The 27,422-nt window shown below is 36.4% G+C and overlaps 1 protein-coding gene across 1 annotated transcript in view; it reads right to left on the bottom strand.

Moving 5' to 3' along the window:
* Kap-alpha3 (karyopherin alpha3) overlaps nt 1–27,422 on the bottom strand; it is a 311,578-nt gene that overhangs the window by 154,936 nt on the left and 129,220 nt on the right. The window contains exons 5-7 of the mRNA XM_081769270.1: nt 26,219–26,445; nt 11,171–11,296; nt 7,925–8,059 (exon numbers count right to left, since the gene is read on the bottom strand). Of these exons, the coding sequence (XP_081625396.1) occupies nt 7,925–8,059; nt 11,171–11,296; nt 26,219–26,445 (488 nt within the window). The remainder of the gene's footprint in view (nt 1–7,924; nt 8,060–11,170; nt 11,297–26,218; nt 26,446–27,422) is intronic.

Raw genomic sequence — 27,422 nt, 5'->3', positions numbered from 1 at the left:
GGTGGCGAAAATGGGTCATGTCTATCGTGTTTGATGCGCATGAAGAGAGTGTAGCAAATGAAGAAATATTTACATTTCTTTTGTCAACTCATCCCAAGTCAACTTCCTTTTAACCATGGTCACGCTAATTTACCCTTATTGTAATAATTACATGTAACACGTAAAGAATATACACTTGCTATACATACACGAAGAATACAACACAAGGAAAAACACACGTATATCCAAACAATAAGAAGAACACACATTTCATTCACATTCCATTTAACGCGAATGCAGGAGCAACAGCAGCACATTTAATATATATATATATATATATATATATATATATATATATATAAAAGTGAGATGCAAATCATATGTTGAATAAGTCTATGCGCAATAAAGTATAGTACAGAAAAAAAAAATCTCAATAATGGCGCCCTGTATTCAGAAAAAAGGAAGTTCTAAGCTAATATAGGAGGAATGCAGAGAACTTCAAGAACTTCCATTGATGGACCTAGCCCTATCCAATCGGAAGAGGATAGGAGCAGAAGATTCAGTCGTCGTGTTCATTCAATGGGAAGAGAATGAACGAAGAGACCAGACAGTGTGGACAGTGAACAATCTGAACAGCGTTGCGTGTGCAGACAGTAAACATCATAAATAGTGTGTTCTGAGCGAACAGTGAAGTGTTATTCTTCAAACTGAGAAATATTTATTTTAATATCTATCTTTTATTTTTCAATTAATTGACAAATGTTTTATAAGTTGAAGTTAATTCATTATTTTAAGTGCTTTTTCATTTTATTAATATTATGTTGCAATATTTTAGTGTGTGTTACATATCCATTTTGTCATTATTATTTGAGTGAATTTGCATTTGAATTATTACTATTATTCATGAATATATCATCTAATTATGGACTGACTAAACATTTAATATCAGTGAGTGCAATGTTAAACCAAGTGCTTGTGCGAACTATGACTTAGCCAGTGTATACTTGAATAACTTACAGTGTGTCCCGTCATACGCAAGTACTAACAATAAGTGTTGCCAGGGTTCTTAAGGTAAACGCATCTATCAGCTGTTCGGGAGCCATCTGTCATACGCTTATTCGTGCATTATTTTTGGTGTATCCGGCTCAGACAATTTAATCCTTTTTCTTTTAAAAGTCTGCTACCTTTAAACAAATAGTGTAAATAATCGTTTTACTTTCTCGCAACGGATGTATATCAGCAACGAGCAGACGAAGCAGCCAGTGCCCTTGGCAATCAACTTCAGCCAATCACAGTCGTACTTGTGCTTACGTCACTATGGTAAGTGGGAGTCACGTGAGCCGCGAGAACAAGGAAAAAACGCGAGAGGTAGCCATCATTAGGTGCCAAGAAAGTTCAAGGAAGAGACACACCTTCTCCTCGCTGCTGAATCAACTCACATAAAATATAATATCGAGCACATCCGTTTGTATTTGCACAATTTAAAAACATCAACATCTTTTGTTGTCATAATATTACCTTTTACTTGTAAAGACATGTAAGTATAGTGTTATTATTAAATATAATCTCCAATTTGTGCGTATCATTAGCGTTATTCTGACCCGAGAAATGCTGCCTCATGATTGTTCGCTTTGTTGTGCATGGTACGAAATACATATTAATGCTAACAAATTATTGTTGTATTGTTTTCCAGATTAAATGATGCTGAAATTTTGTCCTATTTGTAAGTTTAAGGTTGTTATTTGAATTTTCGCCTATGTGTAGTTAGCGGTGAAAGAAGCTATTCTTTTGTAATAACTTGTTTCGTCGTTAACGCTTGGGTGAAAGGTTCAATTAATAACTATTTAGTGTAATGTTTGCTCTACTGGGATTACCATCCTACTGGGATTAACATCACAAAAAGAGAGAACTCCTAGAAACACCTTACTCTGTGATTATTTATCCAAAAAACCAATATCGCGCATCGATGGTTCGAACTTAGTAACTTTGGTGCCAGAATTGAAAACTCTACCGACTATGACACTGAATTTGTGTTTAGTATGAACATAAAATATATTTCACACCTATGTAACATCTGAAACATGTTCGATCCCTTGGATCAGTTTCTTTCATTCAATAAAAAAGATGATAATGAACCGTCAGCAACAAGGAACCAGTTTGCTTTCCTAGTTCCAAAATACAAGGATTTACGCGAAAAACAAGATATACATCAGAAACATACGATGAAAATAACATATTTAATTTACGATTTCTTTCGTACCGTAAATGTACGAAGGCGTCAAACATTAAAACAGGAATTGCACATCATGAAACTTCATTACTTCCACGATGTTCTCGAAACCTATTATATTATCTTATGATAATTTAAATCGCGAATTCTAACCATCCCCTTCTCTTTCATTTCACTGCAAGTTGCTAATTAAGAAATTGTTTTTCTTTTTTTTTTTAAGAAAGAAAAAAAAAGACGGGAGCTAACAGGGAGTATCCCCATAGCACACCCTCCAACTCCCAGAAAGTTTTAGTGCAAACTCTCAAAACTGCATTCCAGTTACAAAATATTTTTGTATGTGTTGTCTGAAAGAATCTTCTTTTATTATACTTTTAGCATTTCGTATTAGTATTGAAAAGCCATACATAAATTTGACATAAACAACGATTAAAGAGAGAGAAAATGAAACTTTCTTGAACTCATGTAAAATAAATATTGTTTGCGAATTGCTGCATCGTTTTTAATATTGATGTAATTTATAAATTAGAAAAAACAATATTTTCTAAAAGCTTATGAAACGAAATTTGATGAAAAATGATTAACTATGTAACTATAACTGTATAGCAATTAATAAATACTGCATTATAAGCACAAAGTAGAAAGTACCCTTTGGTGTCTATAGAACTCATGCTTAAAGATTATGAGTCCAATTAAATAAGTCTGGCTATCCACTGAATATTAACCCAATGAATACGCCGATGTGCAACTTTATTAGCAGTTTTTATAAACACATAAGGACTTCTGAAATAAAACTCTTTGAGAAATACACTAAAATGAAAACCCAAAAGCTAAAATACGAGTGATCGAATTCCAAAATTATCTAATTGGCGTGACTAAGCTACTTTCACTTAATGTAAGGTAGAAAACTGATAGAATCGAAACTAGTGGGAACGAAAACTGACGACAGTTGCAATTATGCGTACATTGGAAATGAATTTGCCATTGCATCGTTCATCTGAGTGTATTTTGTGGACCATTTACCAATTTTATATTCCAGTACATAAGTGAAAGGAAAAGTTAATGCGCACAACTACAGAATGTAGGTTTGTTACACATCATTAGTACACAACACAGAAAAGTTTTTAAATTTGAAGTTGGTAATTAAGAAAAACAAGCACTGAACCACACCTGAAATCATCTTAGAATTTTCAATCGAAATTCGCTGGCTACTTAACAGAATTTTCTGACTTCTCCTGGTCTTCTCAAATTCCCGAAGTTTTCTGTTTTTCCGAGTTTGTCGTCACTTGACACTATTAATCGTATTAATTTATCGCGGATTGCATCTATTGTCTTGGTTAGGTAGCGATTATCCAAGTTCGAAGTCGGAGGATTAATAACTGATGAAAAGTATAATAATAATAATAATAACAAACTACAGTTCTATTTCCATTTCCTTTGCTATCTGTTTGTTTATGATGATACATTGTGAAGAATGGTTACTCACAATGTTCAAGAAAGCAAACAAATAAAAATATGTTATATCGTTGGAAATGGTGCCAGTCTACTCCCTCATGAAGCAAAGTTTAATATCAAGAGCATGGAAATAAAAGAGTCCGAATCATGGAATATGACTCGTCTCTACTTAAAATAAACTTCAGATCTTAAATCTCACAAGGAAGGATCACGCAGTGGCTCCGCTGAGATCCGAACGAGACAATTGTGTTTGCATTTGATATGTTATAACTAGATGAATCCCAAAGTTATATGTGCCACCGGGCGGAATATCGTGAGTTACAACATATTTTGTAATCTAAGAACTACAGAAAAATTACCTGGCAGAATAGTTTGAACCGAGTCATTTGTTTGGAAACGGTTCGGTAAATGGAAAACTCGGCCAACACGTATCCCATCGTTTTCAACGACAAACTTTTTGGGGTAAAAACTTTGTCCCACGGTCCCCTGCAGGGTCCCAGATGGCGTCCAACTCAAAATTTTCAAAAGGCAAGGGGGGTTAAGTGGCACATCATTTGAAAGCTGTTGTAAAATGAAAGAAAATGCAGTAAGTCTCGACTCTCTACAATAACCTTGTGCAAAATGACTGAGGGTCAAAGTGTAAACAAAAACTTAATTGACAAGTCCATGGCAACCCCTATAAATAGGAAACGGTGAGACAATGTGAAAACAAGAAAGGAAGTGTAGCATTATTTTCAAAGTACAACGATTTAAGTGAAAACGTCTTGTCCCAGGGTCCACACATGGTCCGAGGTGGGATCCGACTAAAAAGTTTCAAATTACAAGAGAGGCAGGACATCGTTTGGAAGCTCTTGTTAAGTGAAAGAAGATGGAGCACGTCTCGACTTTCTACGACAACCCTGTCCAAAATTACGGTGGGTCAAAATGTAAACAAAAGCTTATTTGATAATCTAAGGCCACCTTGAATCCAAGATGGCCGCTTAAAGCATATCACGAAAGGATAACATACCAAACTGCAAAATAAACTTCAGATCTCAAATTGGTCAGATTGGTAGGCGATTTGAGTTTAAGCTTACGAATGTTCTCATCACTAGCACACGATATGCCACACTTCCAGTAGTTGTATTTTAAACTATTAGAAGTTATTATTAATATCATGGTAGTTTGACCTGAGCTACGTCAAGAATAATATACTTACACAATGGCAGGAAATAAGTTTTTCAACATAGGCGTATGAGCTGAACAATGAATACACCAGTAAACGATTTCCTCAAGATGTATCATGCATATGCAGCATATGAACATATTACACAAGGTAACAGAATCATATTTTTAACTCCCACTCAGTTTTACGAGAACCGACTAAAATCTCATCAATACTACAGAACGGAAGTGCAGTATGAAGAACTATAAAACTTATAGCAAAATCATAACAACATTTGCCACAAAGCCACTGGATGCCAAAAAGTAAAGTATGATCCTTATCGGTAAAATAAGAAGGTGCTTGAATAGTTTTAAGCGTATGCATAAAATGATAGATTCATGTTAAGCACACGTATTGACCCACTACCAATTGTCAGTCTGACTCTATTATTTAATATATAAACTATAACACCTTCATTTACGGTTTGCAGAGTTCTAACATCCGGCTTTCACTATTGATTTACTATTCCTTGATCTGTATCAGGAGTTCTCCATCGGCGTTCGGAGGTACTGGGCTCATATTTTTGTTGTGTACATCTCAATTGGACAACGGACGTAGAATGCTGCTCCGATTTCCGATTCAATTTTCGATCACTTTAGAGCTAATTAAGGTCACGTTTTCTGGTTTACTTTCATTATTTGGAGTTTCACGCATGCTTCGTATTTCTGGCGTGGCTATCAGCAACTGGAAGCCACAGAAAAAAAAAAAAAAAAAAAAAAAAAAAACATTATATACTATTCATGCTTATATAAGTAAACAGAAATAGAAGAATGGAGATGTAAGATCTGGTAGAACGAAAATAAAGAAGAAAATGGAAATTACAGAAAGAATTCCAGCAAAAATATCTACCACATTTTACTTATTTGTCCTGTCCAATATCTCGGTTTTAACTAGGCCACCAACTGTATTATTGGAGTCAAAACTTTTCATTTCACAGTGAATGGTTTAATTGACACACATCGGTACATTAAATATTTGTGTGTGTTGTATTCTTATGTTTTCTCCCTGTCCTTCATTATATGAAAAAAATATATATTCCGGGACAATTTGGCGCACAGTACAATTGAGCAATATCAATTTATCAACCCTATTCTTGCAGCTCCGAATATAAAGTTATTTTTATTGATCTATTCTAAATTTATTGAATATTGATTTAGTTTTTGCTAACGTTTCAAGAGTTTGGCCTAATATGCGACACTTGTAGGGAATCATACATGAAAGAACATACAAGAACGATAAGAATCCTCTCACCGTATATATTATATATAATAAAACACTTAGCTTAATCTATTATAATAATAAGCATAAAAAGAAGAGATGTGCTTCATTTTTCCTGCACTGTACGCCCCTACATACTACATATCCAACATTTAAAAAGAAAACTCGGTTCGCATTTGGATGGTATAATACATTTTTTTTTTTTTTTTTTTTTTTTACACCTATTTCATTACCTGCACGTTTGTACTCTTCAAGGTAAAGGGAACAGGGATAGACAGACAGACACTCACTCGAACTCACTCTCGCTCTCTCTCTCACACACACACACACTGATTTATTCATTAGATATCCGTTAAACTGTGGATGAGACGGTTTTGTGATATACTTATCCTAAGGAGGAATGGAGGGGTGTAAATGATCTTTTCCCGTTCGCCACATTTTCGGGAGCCGCGGTGGCTGTGGTAGAGCGTTCACCTCTGGTGCTTGGGGTCCCGGGTTCGATCCCAGCCCCGGTTAAATGAACTTTGTGGTGGACAAACACCGTGTGCGTAGTTTCCTCGGGGTCCTCCCGTTTCCTCCCACTTTCTTCATTCCACCATTTCATTCATTACTCATAATCACAGTCTCCTTCAGCCTAACCGGCATAACCGTGGAACGTAAAACTCAAAGATTTCATTTTTTTCGCCACATTTTCGGAAGTATTAGTTGTATGATTTTGAACTTTTGTATAAACGTTCTCCTTGCACCTTAAGCAGCAAATAAGGCGATGTTTCTTAAGGGCATATTCTAAGGTGATGATATGAACTTTTATTTTTTTCCGATGTTCGCTAGATCTCCGGTATATTGTAAGACGTGGTGGAATCATGAAATGTTGTATAAATGTTCTTGAATATTGGGCTGTAAACAAGACGTGGTTTCGAGAATTGAATATTCTAAGGAAGATGAGGGATTTAATATATTTTTTGCAGTTCGCCAGGTATTCGTAGCTGTAAGGCGTAGGACCTTGAATTTTTGTGTAAATATTCTTACAACCTACGCTGCAAATAGGTGACTATTTTGGAGTTCTATATTCTACGGGAATTTTTTTTATTTTTTTATTTATTTATTTACTTTATTTGTGTCTGATGAAGAGGACGTTAGGTCCTTGAAACTGTAACACATTGTAAGTATAGTTTTTAATATATTTCATTCTGCTCTGGTCAGAACTGTGTTTAATTTGTTACTTTATTTATTTATTTTTTATTTTTTTTATTTTTATTTTTTTTTTATTTTTATTTATTTTTTGCTCGCCAAATCTCCGAAACTAATAGTGTTAGAATCTTGAAATTTTGTATAAATGTTCTTCAAACATCCTAGCTGTAAAAGTAAGGTTTCTGGAACTGCAGCTAAGGAATCATAAAAGTTTAAATGTTTCTTGCCCTTCACCAGATCTCAGAAATCGTAAGTCACAGAACCTTGAAATTTTGCAGAAGTATTCTCCTTACACCGTAGGTTGCAAATAAGGAGCTTAAATATAGTTTTCGCTTATTACTTTTTCCTTGGGCGTGTTCGTGTTATTCACTTGCGTTCAGTATCGAAGAAGAAAAGAAATAAAACGTAGGGAAACGAAGACAATTAAAAATATTGTCTGCGGTTAACGCGAGGGGATATACACAAGTTACGATATAAATGAAAGGAAAATATTCATCACTCTCACTGCCTCTGCCTTAAATGCGCAACCATACCAAACGGCTTTTCTTTCATCAAAACTTGATTGGAATTTAGGCAAACTTTACGTATATTATAAACTCGTAAGCCATACAAAAGTAATTATTTCATTTAATCTATGTAATAATATTTACCTTACAAATCTTTTCTTTCTGGTGTGTAAGAAGAGCCGGGAAATGTGACAATGCATCACAATTAAGAACTACTTGTGTCTGTTCATCTGTACCGGTTACTATATTTCCCACAGCCCGCAATGCAGCTGTTTGAACCTGAAATGAAACGAAATCGATGTAACATATATAAAGTACTTATGTAACACATGTAATATATATAAAGTATTTGTAAACCAGTTCACGACTCGTATTTTATATTTATTTTACTCTATAATTGATCAGTTATATGAAGGTAAGGTATAAAGAGTAACAGCACCTAAACACTCTACTTAAAAGTGATTTGATTTCATCATACGAGAAATAAGGACAAATACGGAGTTTTACACTATATTTCCGACAAGTACATAGTATCAATCTACTTACAGGTTGTAATTCTTGAACCGGTTGTAATCATTTGCGAGTTCTAGACTCTCCCCTGGAGTCTTGGTCACGGAGGGCAACAGAAGGGAAAGTAAAAACATCAGGAAAAATAGAAGGAACGGATTTACCAGGGTTGAGTATGCCAGAGTCACCTTGTGAAACCTAAAATCACGTATCAAATGAAAAGAACTCGGGTTGCAACTTGGCGGGGTCAATTTGCATATTCTCTTGTTCATTAGTGGAAGGATGTCAGCTCTTAAGTGTTTTTATTCAGTAGAAAAGGAAAGGAAAGCAAACTTATTTATTAAGATCTTTATATAAAGAGTAACAATAATAAGTTCGGTATCAGATTACAATAAGCCCATTGCTGCCAGCCAACATATTATAAATCCGCTCATTCTGCAAAGACTAAATCAAACATTTGGAAGAAGTTCCTTTCACGTGCCACTGACTTCCTCTTTGGCATTAAATTTACAGATTCAGACTTATCATTCATTGAAGCTTGGCAGTATGAATGAATATCTAATTCTATTATTAATAAATTTGTATAACCAAGTCAGAAGTTTTAATAGACCTAAAGCCGAGTGAGATTGCCTACTTTTCTCAGACTAACAACAACATTGAAGATTACTTTTAAGCAGCACTTCTCGAACAGCTTTTAAGCCTTCAAAACTTTAGAGAAGAACATCACCCAATTTAAGAGCTATTAAACAGATGCCAGTGAGAAATCAGATCGCTATGAAAGAAGATACAGTTGTTATCGAGCAGGATATAGTGTAGCAGGAAGGATGACATTTTAGTTACAATAAAGCATTGGACCAAGATGCATCGCGCTCTTATTATTAAAGCGTATTTCAAAAATGGTGACCGTATGGCAGCTACTCAGCGTTAAGAAAGAAAGAAAAAAATCCACATTAGGACTTCAACAGTACCAAAACAGCACATCATTCGGAGGTGGATTGATCAGTTTCATGCTACAGCAAGTTCCACGAATAAGAAAAGACAGTGCGGACACCAGAAAACAGAGTACGGAATGCTATTGACAGAAGTCCTAGGATTAGTAAACGAACACTGCCGTTTTATACATGTCACACAGAAGTCTGTACCGCTTCTCTACAGCAATTTAAGTTGTCATCCGTACAAAAACAGTCCAGTACAGATTTCAACGACCTCTAAGACGAGAATAGGAACATTTTTCCAAACGTGATTTTGTCGGATTAGGACACTTTGAACTGATACGCATGTCAACAAACGAAACATGTGATACTGGAGTAATGTGAATCAAAAAGAAGTCCACGAGAAACCATTCCATAGTGCAAAGCTCACGGTTTGGCGCGGTGTTTCGGCTTCCGGAATTATTGGACCCTACTTTTTTGAAGATCACCACGTGAACGCAGTCACAGTCATTTCGGAACGTTAGAGGCCTCCTGACAGCTTTCGTGATTACTGAACTACACAGACAAGAGCGTTGATTTGTTATCAGTTTATTCCCAGCAAGATGGGGCAACTGCGCATACCGCTCGAGAAAGAATGGCAACGTTACGGTGTTCGCGAGCAAAATCATCCCATGTTTTAGTAACATAGCTGTGGCCAGCAAGATCCCCCGATCTGAATGATTGCGGGAGCACTTCAAAAGTTGAGTGTTTGTATCATGAGTCTCCAACTTAGAGGATGTGAAGCGTCGCATCAGTGAAGAGGTCCGGGCAATTCCACGTGCAATGCTGGTGAAAGAAATTGATTGTTTTGTCCGTCGACTTCATCAATACATCACAAAGAACAGTGGTTATCTCACAGATGTGATTTTCAAAAAATAAATATCCTACACAAAGCAAAACGTGACTTGAATTATTTTGTCATAAAGTAGCATTATGTGATTTATCAATTACCACTCTCGTCCTTTACATTCACTATGTAGTGTTACTGTAGGACCTGTAATAAAATGGTAGATTGATTGTGCCGGATTCTGTATAAGCAAGACTAACAGAAACCTCAAGGCTCGTGTAAAAAAAGTATGTTAGGGATGAAAAATCGGTAAGTCAGGTGTCAGGTCTATCGAAACATTTACAAGAAACTTAACATAGTGTAACAGATTCAAAAATTTTACTAAAAGCTAAAACGTGAAATAGAAAGACTAGTTTTTAAAAATGTCTTCATTAAAAAAGTTGGGTAAGTGATGAATGAGAAGTAATAATTGCTGTAATTACAAAATTTCCGCAGCAATAGCGTAACAATAAAAACAATACTAAGAGTTGGCATCTTACTACTAATGAACAAAACAATACGCAAAGTAACTTTGTCACATTGCAATCTGCGTTCTCATAATTTGACGTGTGATTATGTGTTTGGCATGGTGACCCTTACACTACTCTATCATTGTAAGTCCGTTTCTTTTACTTTTCCCGATGTTTTTACTAATCCTTCTTCTGTTGTTGTCTTCCACCACCAGGACTCCAGGGGAGTCGAAAACTCGAAAGTATATGTGACATTTACGAATTCCATAAAAATGTGAGTAAAATGATAGAATTCCTGAGCGTGTCATTAGAATGTCTGATATGCGTAGTTAGCGTACCAATGCGGTAAGCCATAAATCCGGACTCGACCCCTCGCTCACTGTTTCTAAAATTCTATTGGTTATGTTCAAGATAGAAAAATTTGTTCCATTGATTAACTAATTTACAACTGATAAGATATAATTTTGGTCATATAGTTTTTTAAAAGAAATCCCACACTGAATTAAGTAACTACATTCAATAAGTAATATGCTTCAAGCTAGGTACTGAATTAGAATGAACTAAATGCAGCATTCAGTACAAATTTACTAACAGTTAGTAACATTAGAATACTCACCTTTACTTCTTTATGGGATAGTAAGGGAACAAGTTTTGGAACAACCCCACTATCAATTACCATCTGTATTTGCTCATTTCCTCCGTCTGTTAAGTAACTTAAGGCCCACACAGTGTCTACCAATATCTGAAATAATAATAATAACTCGTATTTTGCATTATTATTATTTTAATATAAGAAACATATACAATAAGAAATTTAATATCAATTTCACTTGCCTGCAGCCATTTTGCGACAGAGAAAGCAATAGCCAGTGTTTACTAATTTGAAATTGCAAATAACAAGAAACAGACATAAAATGCTTAAGTAACAACAGGTGAGCTTGTCCTGGAATCTAGACTATCCTTTCTACTGCAAGCACCTTGGCATCTAGTCGTTTCAACAAACTCATGTTTCACCTCCCGGATGTTTCCTTTTGTATTCTACTCCCACATAGCTTGGCACGAAAATAAATTTTTAAACAATGCCACTTTCCTTCATAAAAAGAACTAGAGATGTGGTAGTTGTGTGAGAAATTTTGTTATGCACTTCTTTATGTTGAGCAGCTGGATATTATGCCTTATGTCTCTCTCACACTCTTGAGGTATATGTAGCAAATTGACATTTCCAAATCATGGGCGAAAATTGACAACCTTGACATGAAAGGCATAGGAACTGTATTTTAACTGTATGTGCTACTAACAAGCAATGTCTTCCAAGTGTCACACTTCAATTTGCTTGGAACTCCTGTAGTGAATAAATGAATCAAAAGTAGGGCATAAGTGTCTTTTTATATCGGCCAACGTGAGGATGAAGGAATAAACACCCCCTAAAGTGGGAACATAGGGTAATATGACACCTTCTAGTAAGGTCATAACGGGCAACGCAATCTGTCGATTCGCTAGACGCATTTAAAGTTCGTAGAGGATGAAACAATAAGGGAAAACATTGTAATAGTCGACATGTCCGGCAAATGGCGAATCAATTACAATATTGTCATCATCTGCATGCAATGAAAGAAGTGCTATGAATTCCTGAACGATGAATACACACGTCTAATTGTCTTGAAACTGTTGCTATGGAAAGATTTAAGAAAAACAATATATGGATCTCTTGTAAATATTGGCCAAGGTGAGAGAGAAGAATTGGCAAAGGAATTTGTTACTACAGTTTGAACTGTCGTTTGTACCTGTTTTAGAAAGCAATATCTTGAGTGCTTAGAGCATGGTTACATCACACGATACTAGAAATTAAATAATAATTACGAACAATTCATAAAACAATTGGATACCGAATTTAATTCGTTTTATCCTTGACTAGCAGCGTTCACCCCGCTTCGCTGCGGTCACCCCGGAACGCAATAAACTTTCTTACTTAGATAATTTTTACTTTTTCGCTTTCAAATTGCAGTAAATGTTAACATTATAGCGCCTGTCATTTATGTTAACCCGCCGAGTGACACGGTCATGCGGGTTGCATATAATTACGTTTATTTTTATACCTATGATGAACTAACAAAGGATTTGTACGTATGGACACTTGAATGGTCAATTATCTCAAGACACTGGTAATTAAAAATTAAAGTGATATGATAAAAACCATCTAGGGTCCAAATCCTAATAACCCCCCAAAAATAAAAGAAATTGGTTCAGCCGTATTAGCGTGATGAGGGAACAAAGGATTTGTACGTTCTCTTTTATAATATAGAAAAATAAGCGTGTTACAAGTGGAATGTTATCTCGTATTAACAAAAAGGGCAATCATGCTAGAATAAAGCGTCAATCAGAGCAATATGTTAATTGCATGCCTTGTGTCCTATATATCACTGATGACGCGCACTGAATGGTATATTATATATATATATATATATATATATACAGGGTGCGGCACGTAAAACCGGCCCGTAAAGTGAACACACAAAATGAAATGTAATGTATTGAATATGATTAACTACAACACATAAATGAAATGTAATGTATTGAATATGACTACTCACCTTCACAGCAGGTGCTGAAAGTGTCCTCCGCCCACTTCAACACACATGTGAGCACGATTGAGGAGATTCATATATACCCTTGTCAGTTCTTGTGTTGTAATGCTATTGGTGACATCCTGGATCCTGGTCTTGAGTTCTTCAATTGTGTGTGGATTTGTTTCGTATACTCTTCCCTTTAACAGTCCCCATAAGTAAAAGTCACACGTGGACAAGTCTGGTGACCGAGGAGGCCACAAGCCTTTGCTGATTGTCCTCTCTGGTGTAAACATCTCATGCACAAGGGACAATGATGCAGCTGATGTGTGGCATGTTGCACCGTCCTGCTGAAAGTAACATAACTGACGCTCCTCTTCGGTCAAGTGTGTATAAAACTCCTCCAGGATTCCCATATACACGTCACTGTTCACTGTCGTCTCAAAGAATATGGGCCCAATAACGCGTGTGGCGGAAATGGCACACCAAACACCAATCTTCTCATCATGCAAGGGTACCTGGTGGATTGCGTGTGGATTTTCTGTCGACCAATACCGGTTGTTTTGGGAATTTACGTACCCAGACAGGTGGAACCACGCCTCGTCACTCATGATGAGCATTAGTGGATCCAAGAAACCACTGGCAACATTGCTCAACAGCCATGAACAGAAATGCACCTTCTTCTGCAGGTCAGGCTCCTTCAGTTCTTGCACAACACTTATCCGGTACGGTTTTAACTTCAGTCCCCTTAAAACACGTCTGCAACTTCTCTCACTCGCATGAACCTGTTGACTCAATCTCCTGGTTGACTTTCGAGGACTTCTTGTCATTATCTCCTCCACCTGCATCTTTAATTCAGGTGTGCAGACAGATGGTCGTCTGTTCCTGGGAGCATTTTGAACCGATCCTGTACGCCGCCATTTTTCAATCAATTCCTGAATGGTGCTTTTTGCTGGCACAGAACGTCCTGGAAATTTCTCCCGAAACAAATTCTTTGTTTTCACAAAAGATCCAGCGAGAATGAACCCTTCAACAATGGCAACACGCCCGGGTATCGAATACGGCATTATCACACACTGACACTCACCCGGCTTAACACAACGAGGCCTTTTTCTCAACTGGTTTCGACAAGTTTCACTGGCTGCGGCTGCACGTGACTGCTGCAGGTCACGTAAGTCGACCCGACCTCGACACGCCATCTCTTGGTAGGAAGGTAGATTATTTAAGTGTTGCCAAAAACACAATATACCAGAATATTACGAGGGGCGGTTTTACGTGCCGCACCCTGTATATATATATATATGTATATATATATACATATATATACATAATATAATATATAATATATATATGTATATTATAATATACATATATAATATATGTATATATTAGGGTGGTCCTTAATTTTTGATTTCCTAATTTCTTTGGACTCACCCCTAAAATGGTTCCATATGGGATAAAATTAAGCTAGAAGAAAAATTAAGTCCATTGAATAAAATTAAATGGTGCCCCAAGCGACCTAAAAATCTAGAATAAAATCTTGTAATTGAGAAACGGCTTAAGGGAACGCAAAAATACACTGGATAATGGAACTAGAGGAAGAAACACATATAATGTTGTATAGTATTGTCACAGCGGCCATCTTGAAGTCCGCCATCTTGGATTCAGATCAAAATTTTCAAATAGGAAGAGGGTTATGTGACATCGTTTTGAGGTGGCGTTTCACCAGAAACACAAATCTGGCACTATCTTAAAGATAGCCTTAGTCGTCTAAGAATTATTACCTGTGAAAATATTTCTCTTTGTCACAAGTAATAACTCTTACACAACTAAATGTAAAGACGAGTTTGGCTCGAAAAGAACAAGAGGGATATGTGCGGCTTCATTAGAAAGAGGAATGCAAAAGAAAAATGCACTTCTGAAAATGATTTGTATGAATTTTACACCAAAATACACGGAGGTAAGCATTTCAAGAAATGAAGAGGAAAACCCAGTTGGGTATGTAAGATAAAATGTAACTATGTGCCTGTGTGCGCCCGGACCCTGCAAGAGATGTAAAAGGTAAAAAACTAATTTTAAAACTCCAAGACAGGTTGCTGCTCTTGATCGATACAAGTCCACTGATAGAACGAGAATACATATTCTGACAGCGACGGCAGAAACATTAGGCCATAATGTAAAGGAACTAGTAATAAATATGCATCGATGCTGAGAGAAAATCCGTAGCGAAGTTGCATAAGACCACAAAAACAATTCCGGAGTGCAAGTGCGTTAGTTCTGCAATGAGACGGAAAACTACTGCCGAGTTTGACTGGTAGAGAGACTATCGACGGGTTATCAATATTAATTACAGGAGATGCTCATGAGAGGCTAATTGGTGTTCTCAGTTTGTCATCATGAAGAGGAGAACGAACATATTATTTCTACTACAGTTCATTAGCTTGAAGAATGGAACTTTGTAAAGTTCATGCAGGCAGTTTGTTGTCACACTAATCCCTGCAATATGTGTCATGTGAACGGTGCTTTCATTCTGCTAGAGCAGATGCTCCAAAATGATCTTCTATACCTTCCTTGTAGACACTACATTTATGAATTGGTTTTAAAATGTGTATTTGACAAGTGTTGTGTTTCGCTTGCATCTGGACCGGACGTTTCCCTATTTAAGCATTTTCAGAACGATTGGTCTAAAATAGATTGTACTAACTTTATTCCAGAATTGATTATGATAATGACGTAAGGAACAACATTTCAGATGTAAGAAATGAAGTATTGAATTTTGCTATCAAACTTGTAGAAGCAGGACACCGCAGAGAAGATTACAGTAAATTTTTAGAACTGACATTCTTGGATGGCATACCTCCTCGAAGAGTTTTCTTTCGTTTGCCTGGAGCAATTCACCATGCAAGGTAGATGGGAACAGCACTATACTGTTTAAAAATATTTCTCTTTCGCCAACATTTTCGTTTAACGAAGCAAATAGAAACGGGTCTTCGGAGAGCATGAATTTTTCTGATACGACTATATCCAAGCTTGATTTAAATGTGATCAAGTATTCTATTCATCATTACAAGACCTGCAATTTTTGAAAGCTTTGTACAGTTATAGGCAAATAGATAATGAATTGTCTGAAGTGGCTCTAAATTTTCTCGGCATCTCTGGTATTTGAAGGAGGAATACGTAGCATCGGAGTTTTTGATGATGAAGTTAACATAGTGGAAAAACAAAAATTGGTTGAAAGAATTAAAACTATAAGGAGAAACCGTGAAGCAGCAAAGAGGCTTGACGCAAGGATAATACCATAAAAATTCTTGCGAAAAGAGAAATCAGTGATTTTGATACAACAAACAATTTTTTCTCGTGAGATTTAAAATAACCAAAGGGTTTCTTGAGTGTTATCCGATTTCATGGTCAGATAACAATGACTATCTTCAAGGAAAGACAATAGTTAAACTCATCTCCCTAATAAACGATGCAGCAGAAAAGGGAGTGAAACCAACAGAAGATTACAACATCGTTTTTACGAAAAATGAGAATCAGAAACAGTTTCTTTTGCACATAGTGAATTCTCATAGATAATCTTTTCCTAGATGTGACAAAAGTGAACTGTGTAGTATATAAGATTGAAAACCTATTGAAAACTTACCCCAAAGCTACAGTACTACATAAATAAGGGATATTTCAATTTATTCCATGTTATATTTTTTTCTTTTTCCTCATAATGGTCTATGAATCATCTTGATGGAAAAACTTATTGGTAGTTCACGAGGAAACAAAGATTTAACTTTCTCTAGCAGTTTGTTTCCAGTTTATGTAAAATACTTCCAAAATTCTTACAAATCTGTGGTCCATAACTACAATAAAATAACATTACATCGAAGCATTTCGTTTTTCACACGTAATAACTCCTACAAGATTATTGGTAGCTTGAAAATAATACGAGCTTTGTGCTTCTGGGAAAACACCACCTCAAAATGATATGTAACATGACCCTCTTCCTATTTGAAAATTTTCACCTGAATTCAAGATGGCGGACTTCAAGATGGCCGCCATAATAATGCTATACAAAATTAGGTTGGTCATTTCCTCTAGTTCCATTATCCAAGGTATCTTTCCATTCCCTTAAGCCGTTTGTAAATTACAAGAGTTTATTCCAGCTTTCCTCCATATACTATGTATTGTAAACGCATTCAAAATTTTAGGTCGTTTGGGGCACCATTTAAAATTATTCAATGGATCTAATTTTTCTCCTGGCTTAATTTTGTCCCATATGGAACCATTTTAGGGGGTGAGTCCAAGGAAATTCCTAAATTTATTTTTCCCCATATAAATAAGGACCACCCTAATATATATATATATATATATATGCACAATAAGGCATGGCTATCATTATATTTATTGGGCCGTAATGATTCAAAGTTATACGGCTCTATCAAAAGTGGGTGTACATCAATTAAATGTCATTCGTCTACTTGCAGCCTATTTTGACATTCCAGAACCACCTCCAAACAGGGCAGAGACACACCTTGGAAACTACCTCTGGGAATTGATCAATGACGCTGCAAATACAGCCATGCCAATATACAACGACGTCGTTACTGTACAATTTGATTTGGATAAGCATGTCATGGAACCAAATGCCATCACTGACTCTGGACAAGTAGATGAAACTTACGAGGAATATGTGTGAAGGAGAACATCGGGGACATGCGATGATATTACTGGTGAGGCTGCGGACTTGGAATAAAAGAGGAAAGCAGTTGAATTATGAAAGAGTGGAAAACTAGAGAGATTGCCGTTATAGTTCGTTATGCGACACTGCGAGAGAACAATGTCCCGAAAACAGTCGTACCGGTGGGAAAAACAAGTCTCTTCAGGTGGAACACGCAAAGACAAATTACGTGAGGTGTCACTCGCCGTGCTACAGAATTTTAAAACCGCAGTAGGTGTACATTTACCGATGAATGCGTACATCTGCTGCGGTGGGCTTTCCACTCAGATCAGGAGAATACCCTTGCTTCATTTACAGCCTCAAAAACCTGGTTGTGGGCATTTAAGCGAGCGCATAGTATTGTTTTACGTAAAGTGGTCAAACTTATAACTGTCTTCCAACATTAGCCATTGTGTATGTCTAATGGCGCAACTAGTTATGGCCTTGCTAAAACGTGTCATATTGCACTATGTTCCTACTTCAGGAGGATGTTTACCACCTTCATCCCCCATGTTGGCCATTATAATGTCCTATTTTTGGTTCCATTATTCATTGCAGGAGTTTCAAGCAAATCCGCTTTGTGCGTTGCTAGTTATGGCCTTGCTAAAAGGCGTCATATTGCACTATGTTCGATACTTTAGGGGTGTTTATCCCTTCATTCCCAACGTTGATCTATATATACATATATATATAGAACACGTATGACTTACTTTTGATTCCTTTATTCACTCCAGGAAATTCAAGCAACTCGGAGAGTGACACTTGAAAAACCTTTCTTATAAGATAAAACTCGGCAACTCTTTTATTTTAAAATGTGCACCTCCACTTTCTCGATCAAGGCAAAAACGGCTTCATTTTATTTCCATAATGGCCTGACTCATATAAACAGAAGTAAGCATAATACAGTACCGGTATGCGAATTTGTCTTCTGGTGTGAAGTCAACTGCGCATATACATTTCAAACTTTAAAGATAGAAACGCATATACATCAGATTTAAGATTCAGATACACTGTGTACATAAAATTATCCTCACTTATTTGACAAGGAACTCAAATGCAGTTTTCTCAATATTTCTCAACTACAAAAGGGTTAAATATGATTTGATAAGAAACTTTAAAATCACTGAATTTGTTACGTGCTTTCAAAATACATGAGAGCATATAATCATGAAGGGCGTTTTATCAATATTTCCATATTGATACGAAACACAGATCGAAGAATTGAGCCTTGTTACTGTCATACTGTAGTAATACTGTTGTAAAAGGGCTAAAATAATTATCATACGAAATTTTTTTATTGATTCTTGAAAAACTCGAAAATAAATTTAAAAAAAAAACTAATTTCTAACCAACAAATTAGGTGGATTATTCATCACACAGATAATAAAATCGTGGAAGATTAAATTTATCTTATGACACTGAGAAAATGATTTTGACACGAACGTACAACCACCTAAAAACTTTCATCTCTGATTGTGTTACCATTATCACTAAGAAATCTCCTCTTCTTCAATACGAATAACGGTACGTCAAATTGAAAATGGGAGTGAGATAAAAAATCTCGCCTATCCTGTAAATGAAGTTTTATGAAATATATCTCAATTTTATTATATATACAGGGTTTGTCCGGGAAGTAACGAGCCCCATTTGACTGTGAAGCGACGTACGGTGTTACGGGTGAAAAGGAGCGGGAGGGACCTTAGCTTTCCAGCTGTACCGGGGTTAGTAGCCTTCGTGCTCTCGGCAAGTTAGAAGTGCTGCGGCGTGAACCACTGCGTAGTGACCTTGTTGTACTTACGAGGAGGAAACGTTACTGCAACGTTACGCGTGAAGCTGAAAAAGACGTCAAAGGAATCTTACGACATGCTTAAGGAAGCTTTGCGGTTGCCTGTACGTCCTATTCACAGGCAAAGAGTGGCACAAAGCGTTCCGAGAAGGTCGGGAAAACGTCAACGACGAGGCCCGTTGCGGACGTCCCTCAATCCGCGAACGGAGGAAGATGTCACCTGTATGCGCGAACTGCTCAACACAGATAGTCGCATTAGTGTTCGTATGAAGGCGGAACAGTTAAACCAGCCGAAAACCGTTGTCCACAAGATATCGGAAGAATTGAGCATGCTGAAAGTCTGTACAAAACTTATGTTGAAAGTCTTGACCGACGCGCAAAAAGTGAATCGCGTGGAAACGTGTCAGGAACAGGAACAGAAAGAACTTTTTTAGGATGATCCCAATTTCCTGGACAATGTAATCACTGGTGAAGAGTCATGGATTTTTGAATATGATCCGGAATCTAACACGGGATGTACTTGAGTCTGAACCCACAAAGTGGGGGTGATGTATATACTTCCTGAAAGCTTGGGTCAAGGTAAGATCAAAACCGGTTACCAAAATTGGGGAGGTCTCAAGCATTTCGCTTGAGGGCAGCACGTTATTTATTTTTATTAACACCTTTAAGCGTGTCTTAACGGCCGTTGCAACCCCGAAAAATCTGGAACGGTGAGACAGATATAAAAACAGAAAAACATGTCTTTCATCATTTCAAAAGTATAACGTGTCAAAGCAAAATAAATTGTCCCAGGGACCCCCGCAGGGTCCCAGAATTTTTAAATTGAAAGGGGGATCAACTTGCACATCGTATGAAAGTTGGTGTTAAATAAAAGAAGATAAATCAAGTCGCGACTCTTTACGATAAGCCTGTGCAAAATAGCGGTGGGTCAAAATATCAACACAATCTTCATTGCAAAGTCTATGGCCACTCGTATGTATCTGAAACGGTGGAATAGGTGTAGAAACAAAAACACGGATATGTCATTATTTCAAAAGTATAATGCTTCAAAGTATAAAAGTGCCTCGCAGGGTTCCAAACAGGGTCAAACTCAAAATGCTGAAATTGGAAGGGGTTCAAATTGAGTATCGTATGAAAGCTTATGTTAAGTAAAAGAAGAGGAAACAAGTCTCGACTCGATGAAAAAGTCTATTGCCACTCTTATTAATCTTAAACGGTGAGACAGGTAAAAAAAAAAAAAAAACCTAGACTGTATCAAAGGAAAAAAGAAATATCCCAGTTTCAACTGCAGGATCCCAGACGGGGTCCAACTCAAAAGTTTCAAGTGCCAATGGGGGTAAATAAGCACGTAATAAGCTCGTGTTAAATGATACAGAATTGAACATTGGACAAGTCTCGACTGACGATAAGCAATGCAAAATGGCACGAGTAATTTCCTTTGATACATTCTAGTTTTTTGTTTTGTTTTTGCATCTGTCTCACCGCTCAAGTGGAATGCTTCAGACCTCCCCAATTTTGTTAACCGGTTTTGATCTTACCTTGATCCAAACTTTCAGGAAATATATACATCACCTCCACTTTGTGGGTTCAGGTTCAAGTACATTCCGTGTAAGAGGCAAAGCTCAGAATGGCACACGCCATTGTCACCGAGCCAGAAGAAAGCTCGAATGTTGTTGTTGTTGTTGTTGTTTTTTTTTTTTTTTTTTTTTTTTTTTTTTTTTTTTTTTTTTTTTTTAATAATGCAAAAGGAATCGTGCACCACAATTTTGTCCCCGCTGGCCAGGCTGCTCAATATTACAAAGGAGTGCTTCGGAGACTGAACATCAGGGTCACCAGAGTCCGAAGGAGCTCCAAGGACCATGGAAACTGCATCATGATAATAAGCCCTCTCACAACGCCTTTATTGTGACGTCCTACCTGACCCGGATCGGTCAGGTTCCCCACCCACCCTACAGTCCCGACTGACTTCTTTGTTTCCTCGATTGAAACAGGTGCTTAAAGGACATCGTTTTGGCACTGTGGAAAACATCCAAGGAAAAAAACGACGACTCTTTTAAAGAACATCTCGGGTGAGGACTTTCAAAAGACATATAGAGCATGGCATCGCGCTGGTAAAAGTGTATTGATGCGAAAGGTATGTACTTTGAGGAATATTAAGTTTCTGTATATGTACGATTAATAAATTGTGAGAGAAAAAATGAGGCTCGTTACTTCCCGGACAAACCCTGTACTTGAAAGTTTTGAAGTTTCAATACGAAGAAACATTATTAACAAATGAACTTTAATACTTTCGTTCAATATTAGAGCAAGATAATTAAATTTGAAGCAGAATACTTAAATCTTGACTATCTTTCGTCCACTGGCATAATTGTGTAAGGGGAATTTTGTATACAGAAAATTCTTGTAGCCACTGCCAAAGTTAATGGAAGTTGCAGAAGTAATGACAACACAATCTTCAACCGAGAATGGAATGGCTAATGAAGATGACTTACGTCATTAGGTTACATAAACTTTGGTCAACGCTGAACACTGGAACTTCAGTGCTAAAAGCGGGGCTACCGTGCGTTTAGAGCTACATATGAAACATTTTATGTAATTTTATCGTCTTTATTTCTGTTATGAAATTTTTATATAGACATTATCTGCAGTACTTCAATATTTGTTTCTAACCAATGCTTTATGTTTATATGAAGCAAGTAAGGTAGTTATGCTGAGCGTTAGGTGAGATTGGAGAGGAGCATGCTGTATCACAAGCTACTCACGTTTGGTACAACAGACTCGAACAATTAGCACGAATGCAGCTAGGAATGCAAAAGCAACAGACACAAACAAGCAACAGATAAACACAAAAGGTGTCATATACTACAGTGACGAATCCACAACCTACATACTATTAACAACCCGTCAGAAACTGAGAAAATTACGCTGGGAGACTTTACTGAATCCGCCGTATAGAACGAATCTGACACTGTAAGACTATTATTTATTTCGGTTTCTGCAGAACTTCCTGAATGGTGTTAAGTTAGTTTCAAGAAAGGCCTGTAAAAACCACGTATCACAATCTTTTGACCAGAAACCACCGAAATCCTACAGCGATGGAATTGTTTTGTCAGCAGAGAAATTGCAGATTATAGAACAAAATAGTGCATATATAGTTCTGTAATGAAATTTTGAAATAGCAATAAATAAATCCTCAATTTTGACCTCCAAAGGATCAATGTATTTTAGAGAAACTGATATAAATTTCAATGAAACAGTGATAGTATTTGAATGTTTATTTTTGAAATTGAAATTGAAAAAGGCTTTATTCAAGCGGGCGAGGTTCAGCATATTGCTGCTCTACCACCTAACCCTTGTCAGGGAAGTACATTGTGTTATACAAAAAACATACAATCAATTGAGTACAAAAGATACGGTTACATACAAGAAAAATACAGGTATACAGTAAGACGATTTAAAAAAAAAAAAAAAAGTACTTTTAACAAAACACACACACACGCACAAGTACGACAAGTGAAGAAAGAAAAAAAAAACATACAAATACAAACATGAAAACAAAAACATACCAATCAATAACATAGAGACAAAATAAGCTATTCTTGTAATTCACAATGTAGGGAGGAGGGTGATGAAATATTTTTATAATGCATGATTATTTAATAAAGAATATGTACAAAGTCAAGTCTGATTTCATTTACGTGGTTCAAGTGATAGAATACAAATCATGGGTACCTGAACTTAAATTTTGTTGGCTGAGTAAATACATTTTTAACATTTTCTTGAAAGAATTAAATGTGTTAGCTTCTTTTACTACATTTGGTAGAGCATCCCATGACCTTGGTGCTAATACTGAAAATGCCGCAGTGGTTTGCTTGAGTCTATGGTGTGGAATATCAAACGTATTTCTTTTGCGTGTTAAGTGAGTGTGAATAGTTGACCTAGCAGTGAGTTTCTTGTATAAATACGCGGGACGTGCTGTTTTAAGAATTTTATAAATGAGAGAGCAATAATGCAAATGTCGTCTTCTGGACATTGTCAGCATGCTATTACTGTTCAGAATAGGCAAAATATGATTGAATTTTCGTATGTTGTAACAGAAGCGGATGCATGAATTTTGTACCTTTTGGATCAGAATGGCATTGCTTTTTGTTAGAAGCGGGCCATACACAACATCACAATAATCAAACAAAGACAGTATCAGCGTTTGTGTCAGGAGTAGCTTGGTATCTTTGGACAGACAGTCTCGTATTTTGTACAAGTTTCTTAGTATTCCTAAAGCTTTTGAACACTGAGTAGAGACGTGATTATTCATAGAAAGTTTATCGTCAATTTGTACTCCAAGACTTTTAACACAAGGTGAATAGCTAATGTTTGAGTCCATTATTTGTAATTCTAATTTGTCCGGAGCAATTTTATTAACTTGATTAGCGGAACCTAGAACAGTATAAGTACATTTTAAGGGATTAATAATAAGACCGTTATCAATACACCAGTTACTGATAGCCTTAAGATCTTGGTTAAGGAGTCGAACTTGTGGTAAGTCCTGAGGCAAGGCTTTTATAAACAATTGAGTGTCGTCTGCGTAACAGTACATCTTTGAATGCTGTACAACAAATACCAGATCTGCAGTGTATAAGGTGAACAAAACTGGCCCTAAAATTGAGCCTTGTGGAACACCTCTATCAAGTACAGCAGCTTCAGAAATTTTGTAATGAGAGGAACTACGTAAAGTAACTTGCTGTTTTCTCTTATGTACATAGGATTCGAACCATTTTATGGTATTTACTGAAAAGTTATAGTATTTCATTTTTGCTAAGAGAACACCATGCTGTACAAGGTCGAATGCCTTTGAGAGGTCTAATAAAACTAGTATGACCACATTTTTGTCATTTAGTGCATGAAGCACATTGTCTTTAATACCTAACAAAGCAGTAGAAGTGCTGTGAAATTTACGAAACCCAGATTGTTCGCATGGAAGTATGCCAGAGCTATCAATATATGAAATCATTTGCTGAAGCACTAACTTTTCAATTACCTTTGAAAGAACTGGCAATATACTTATTGGCCGAAGGTCACTAGTTGATTTAATACAAGGCTTCTTTGGTAATGGCAGAATTTTAGCTAGTTTCCAGGGATCAAGGAATTTACCATTCGATAAAGAGTAGTTCACAATATTAGTTAAGGGAGATGTGATAACAGGTAAAGCTATATCAGGAAATCTAAAATGATAAAATTTTTAACAATTAAAATTATATTACAATAATTGCGCACAATTCTTTAAATTAGTAGAATTCTTAGCGATGAAATCACGCCATACGTTCGAAATCTAGGTTAAAATATTATAAACAAAATGCAGATGGAACACTGAAAAAGAGTTAACAAAAGACGTGTCCGTGTAAACTACGTCGAATATGTAATTCCATCGCCGACTTAAGTTGTATTTTGTAGCTTTTTTCTCGACGAAGAAGTGTACTGAAAGTAGCTCATAATAAAGACTATTTATCCTGAATTACGCCTAGGGTCTCAATAGATTAGGTGGTTTGCTAGAAAAGTAATGAGACTGATTTCCTTCTAATAAAGAAATTTATTATTTTTATGAATCAGTGTTATCACCTTCAGAACAGTCCGTTTGGGAAGCTACACAGCAATGGAGACCTTGTTTCCAGTCTTCGAAGCAGTGCTGGAAGACTTCTGCTGCAATACCTTTCAGCTTGTCGGAGTCTCTCTTCTGGATATTAATCCGAAGTATCAAAATGAAGTCTTCTTACGTGGTTTTTGAAAATATAAAACAAAAAGAAGTCACAGAGACTGAGCTCCAGAGAATAGGGGAGGTGAGGAACCACAGGAATGCATTTTTCGGCCAAATATCATTGATGGAGACTCAAGTATGGTATAGTCCGTTGTCGGGAATTTTCTCATGTCCAAATCCTGTGTTTAAATTTGACAGTCGGTAAACACATTCTAATATAACTCTCCACTAATTATTCTCACTGTCAATCGATAATCTGTTCTTACAAGAGAGTTCACTTACTCTTTTCCGTTCTTGGGGTTGAAGGTCTTTCCCACGTGAGGTTTGTCTTCCACTTGTTCTCGGCCTTCTAAAAAGGACTTGAGCCATCTGAACACCTGTACCCTGGATGGAAGTATTTTCTATAAACTCTCCGTAACTTTTTAAGTCACAGTAGCACATTCTCCAAACTTCACACAAAATGTGATAGAACACCGTTGCTCAAGCCTTTCCCGGTCCATTTTCCTAACGCACTTCACAAATGTAACTCCATTTCAGACGCTCTCAGCAATCGTGTACCAATTCCTATAAAATCAAACTTATACTAAGTCAACGGCACGCGGTTACTTGACTGAAGTATAAAGGTGGAGGTGGTAGCATTGTCGGTTCGTGCACAGTGTTGCCAGTCCTATTTTCTAATATGCCAGGTACTTTAGAATGCCTTCACAACAATTTATTTTGTCTCCTTTTTTATGCCTTATTTTACAATTACACGATATAAGTTTTCTGTTCTCAATTTCTTATATGTTTACTCTACTAGAAAGACAAGTGTGCATTATTCATGACTTAAAAGAGAGAAAACAAAAAAAGCAACTTACATTAATATCAGTATGATGGATTAAAATATTTAATGCAGGAAGTATTTCTTTAATCGTTTGCACTGGTGGTGGTGGATCCTTGTTCCGACACAGGTTCACAATAACCCATGTTACATTCCTCAAGAAACTTATTGGAATTTCTGGCTTTATAAAAGACAATAACGGTTGAACAACTCCCAAATTAATTACGTAATCACGAAGATGAGGGCCGTCGCCAATTATGTTACCTGAAAAATTAAAATAAATTACTATCAGATTGGCAAGCATTTAGTAAAACAGTACTGACAGCCAAAACTGTAAAATACGTTTAACACAGTATGTTTCCCCATTGAAAAAGGAATAAAACAAATTCATTAAAGTTTTATGTCACGTCACTAAGGTAAAATTTAGCCATCATATATATATATATATATATATATATATATATATATATATATATATAGAGAGAGAGAGAGAGAGAGAGAGAGAGAGAGAGAGAGAGAGAGGTGTAAGGACATTGTGGTTTCAAATTGAGAAATGCTCAAAGTGATGGCTAAATTTTACCTTAGTGACTATATATATTGCATTTTAAAAGATCTATCAATAACAACACACAGTTCTCCAGCAAGTTATATTTAAGTAATGAACCTGAAGTGAAAGAAAGGCTCATTCCACGTCAAATCACCCAGGTCATGTCACCCACCAATTCAGATTTTAATGAAACTTCGTGTACTTGTTAACACTACTATGGTATGAAGACCTGTAAAATTTTTCTTCCGAAATCCTAATAGTTTGTGAGAAATACGAGACCAAAGTTTCAGAATTTCAGGCATCCCGGTCGTTCTCGAGGCCATTTAATATTTCGTAGAGCTTAATACAAAAATTCATATCTCAGTATCTAAGCAATGTATCACTTGGAAGTTTCTACCCGAAGTTTATGTAAGTTTATAGAGCTAATAATAATAATAATAATAAAAACACCATCAAGATTGCTGTAAATTAAGGGTGAAAAATGTACAATTGCACTTCAAAATAGTTAATTTTTTGTGTAAATTTCTACTTTTACATAATGCGCATTATCGCTGTAAGGCGGACCAATTACCTTGCCGCCCTTTTTTTAAAAATTAAACCTTAAGGTATGTTCTAAGAGACTGTAAAATAAAATTAGTGGTTTTTTGAATGCTTCGGTTAGTAATTCTCATTTAACCTTCAAGGCCAACGCACC

This window comes from Thermobia domestica, chromosome 8 (genome assembly GCF_964235325.1).
Source record: "Thermobia domestica chromosome 8, izTheDome1.hap1.1, whole genome shotgun sequence".
NCBI lineage: Eukaryota > Metazoa > Arthropoda > Insecta > Zygentoma > Lepismatidae > Thermobia > Thermobia domestica.
Note: the sequence above shows the minus strand (reverse complement) of the source record. Positions and strands in the feature narration are given on the sequence as shown.